This window comes from Boleophthalmus pectinirostris, unplaced genomic scaffold (genome assembly GCF_026225935.1).
Source record: "Boleophthalmus pectinirostris isolate CB_2022bp ecotype Guang Dong unplaced genomic scaffold, ASM2622593v1 HiC_scaffold_3, whole genome shotgun sequence".
Lineage (NCBI taxonomy): Eukaryota > Metazoa > Chordata > Actinopteri > Gobiiformes > Gobiidae > Boleophthalmus > Boleophthalmus pectinirostris.
Genome location: NW_026571299.1, coordinates 409,799 through 412,040, shown reverse-complemented (window position 1 = coordinate 412,040; position 2,242 = coordinate 409,799). Strand labels below are relative to the sequence as shown.

At 50.8% G+C, this 2,242-nt stretch overlaps 1 protein-coding gene across 1 annotated transcript in view; it reads left to right on the top strand.

Annotated features, from left to right (window-relative positions):
* Positions 1-1,973, top strand: part of zgc:109965 (Nicalin-1-like) — a 9,109-nt gene extending 7,136 nt beyond the window's left edge. Inside the window, exons 2-4 of the mRNA XM_055160980.1 lie at positions 23-201; positions 782-869; positions 1,809-1,973. Of these exons, the coding sequence (XP_055016955.1) occupies positions 23-201; positions 782-869; positions 1,809-1,886 (345 nt within the window). The 3' untranslated portion in view covers positions 1,887-1,973. The remainder of the gene's footprint in view (positions 1-22; positions 202-781; positions 870-1,808) is intronic.
* The last annotated feature ends 269 nt before the right edge of the window (positions 1,974-2,242 follow it).

Sequence of the window (2,242 nt, the reverse complement as noted above, 5' to 3'; positions counted from 1 at the left end):
GTTCTCCTCTGTGTTCTTGCAGGTTCTCCAGTCCAGGTTCTCCTCGGTGTCGTCGGTTCTGGTTCATAAGAAGATAAACTTGGGGGAGTCTGTGGTTCTGTGGGAGCACGAGCGTTTCAGCCTGAGGAGGATCCCCGGCCTCACGCTGAGCCGCCTGGAGGAGCCCAGCGACCCGAGCCGCCGCTCTCTGCTCGACACCAGGTCGGTGACCCGAGGCACACCGGGTCGGGAACCCGAGGCACACCGGGTCAGTGACCCGAGGGACACCGGGTCAGGGACAGAGGGACACCGGGTCGGTGACCCGAGGCACACCGGGCCAGTGACCCGAGGGACACCAAGTCAGAGACTAGAGGGACACCGGGTCGGTGACCCGAGGCACACCGGGTCGGTGACCCGAGGGACACCGGGTCAGGGACAGAGGGACACCGGGTCAGTGACCCGAGGGACACCAAGTCAGAGACCAGAGGGACACCAGGTCAGAGACAGAGGGACAGCGGGTCAGAGACAGAGGGACACCGGGTCAGGGAGTAGAGTTTGCTTGAAGTGTTCCAAGTGCCTGACAGCACAGGGACGTTTCACACATTAGAACAGTTAAAGCTTCACTGTGGGACATTTCACACATTAGAACAGTTAAAGCTTCACTGTGGGACGTTTCACACATTAGAACAGTTAAAGCTTCACTGTGGGACGTTTCACACATTAGAACAGTTAAAGCTTCACTGTGGGACGTTTCACACATTGTGGGACGTTTCACACATTGTGGGACGTGTGTTGGGTGCAGGTGTGTCGTGGACCTGCAGAGGCTCAGGAGAAACGGGGAGATTTTGGCTGAAACTCTGGGACGATTCATGTTCAACCTGAGTCACATGGTCAGAAAACTCACCTGTCACACCTGTCACACCTGTCACACCTGTCACACCTGTCACAAAACATTACACCTGTCACACCTGTCACACCTGTCACTGTCACAACACCTGTCACACCTGTCACACCCCTGTCACACCTGTCACACCTGTCACACCTGTCACACCTGTCACACCTGTCACACCTGTCACACCTATCACACCTGTCACACCTGTCCATCACACCTGTCACACCTGTCACACCTGTCACACCTGTCACACCTCACACCTGTCCAACACACTGTCACACCTGTCACACCTGTCACACCTGTCACACCTGTCAACCCTGTCAAACACTGTCACACCCTGTCACACCTGTCACACCTGTAACATTACACCTGTCACACCTGTCACCCTGACACACCTGACACACCTGTCAACCTGTCACACCTGACACACCTGAACACACACCTGTCACACCTGTCACACTGTCACACCTGTCACACCTGTCACACCTGTCACACCTGTCACACCTGTCACACCTGTCACACCTGTCACACCTGTCACACCTGTCACACCTGTCAACACCTGTCACACTGTCAAAAACAATGTTACACCTGTCACACCTGTCACACCTGTCAACACCTGTCACACCTGTCACACCTGTCACACCCACCCTGTCACACCTGACACACCTGTCACACCTGACACACCTGTCACACCTGTCACGCCTGTCACACCTGTGTTAAATGTTGTTGTTGTGTGTAAATGTTGTTGTTGTTGTGTGTAAATGTTGTGTTGTTGTTGTGTGTAAATGTTGTGTTGATGTTGTTGTGTGTAAATGTTGTGTTGTTGTTGTGTGTAAATGTTGTGTTGTTGTTGTGTGTAAATGTTGTGTTGTTGTTGTGTGTAAATGTTGTGTTGTTGTTGTGTGTAAATGTTGTGTTGTTGTTGTGTGTGTTTTAGGGCTCTGCCTCCGACCTGCAGCTGTTCACAGGAAAACTGGTGAGAACATCTCCCTCTACTGGAGGAAACACAACATGACAACCAGACTAAACCAGGACTAAACCAGGTCTAAACCAGAACTAAACCAGAACTAAACCAGGACTAAACCAGAACTAAACCAGAACTAAACCAGGACTAACCAGAAACTAAACCAGAACTAACCAGGACTAACCAGAACTGAAACCAGAACTAAACCAACTAACCAGACTAAACCAGAACCAGAACTAACTAAACCAGAACTAAACCAGACTAAACCAGAACTAAACCAGGACTAAACCAGACTAAACCAGAAAACCTAAACCAGAACTAAACCAGAACTAAACCAGAACTAACCAGACTAAACAGAACTAAACCAGAACTAAACCAGAACTAAACCAGGACTAAACCAGGACTGA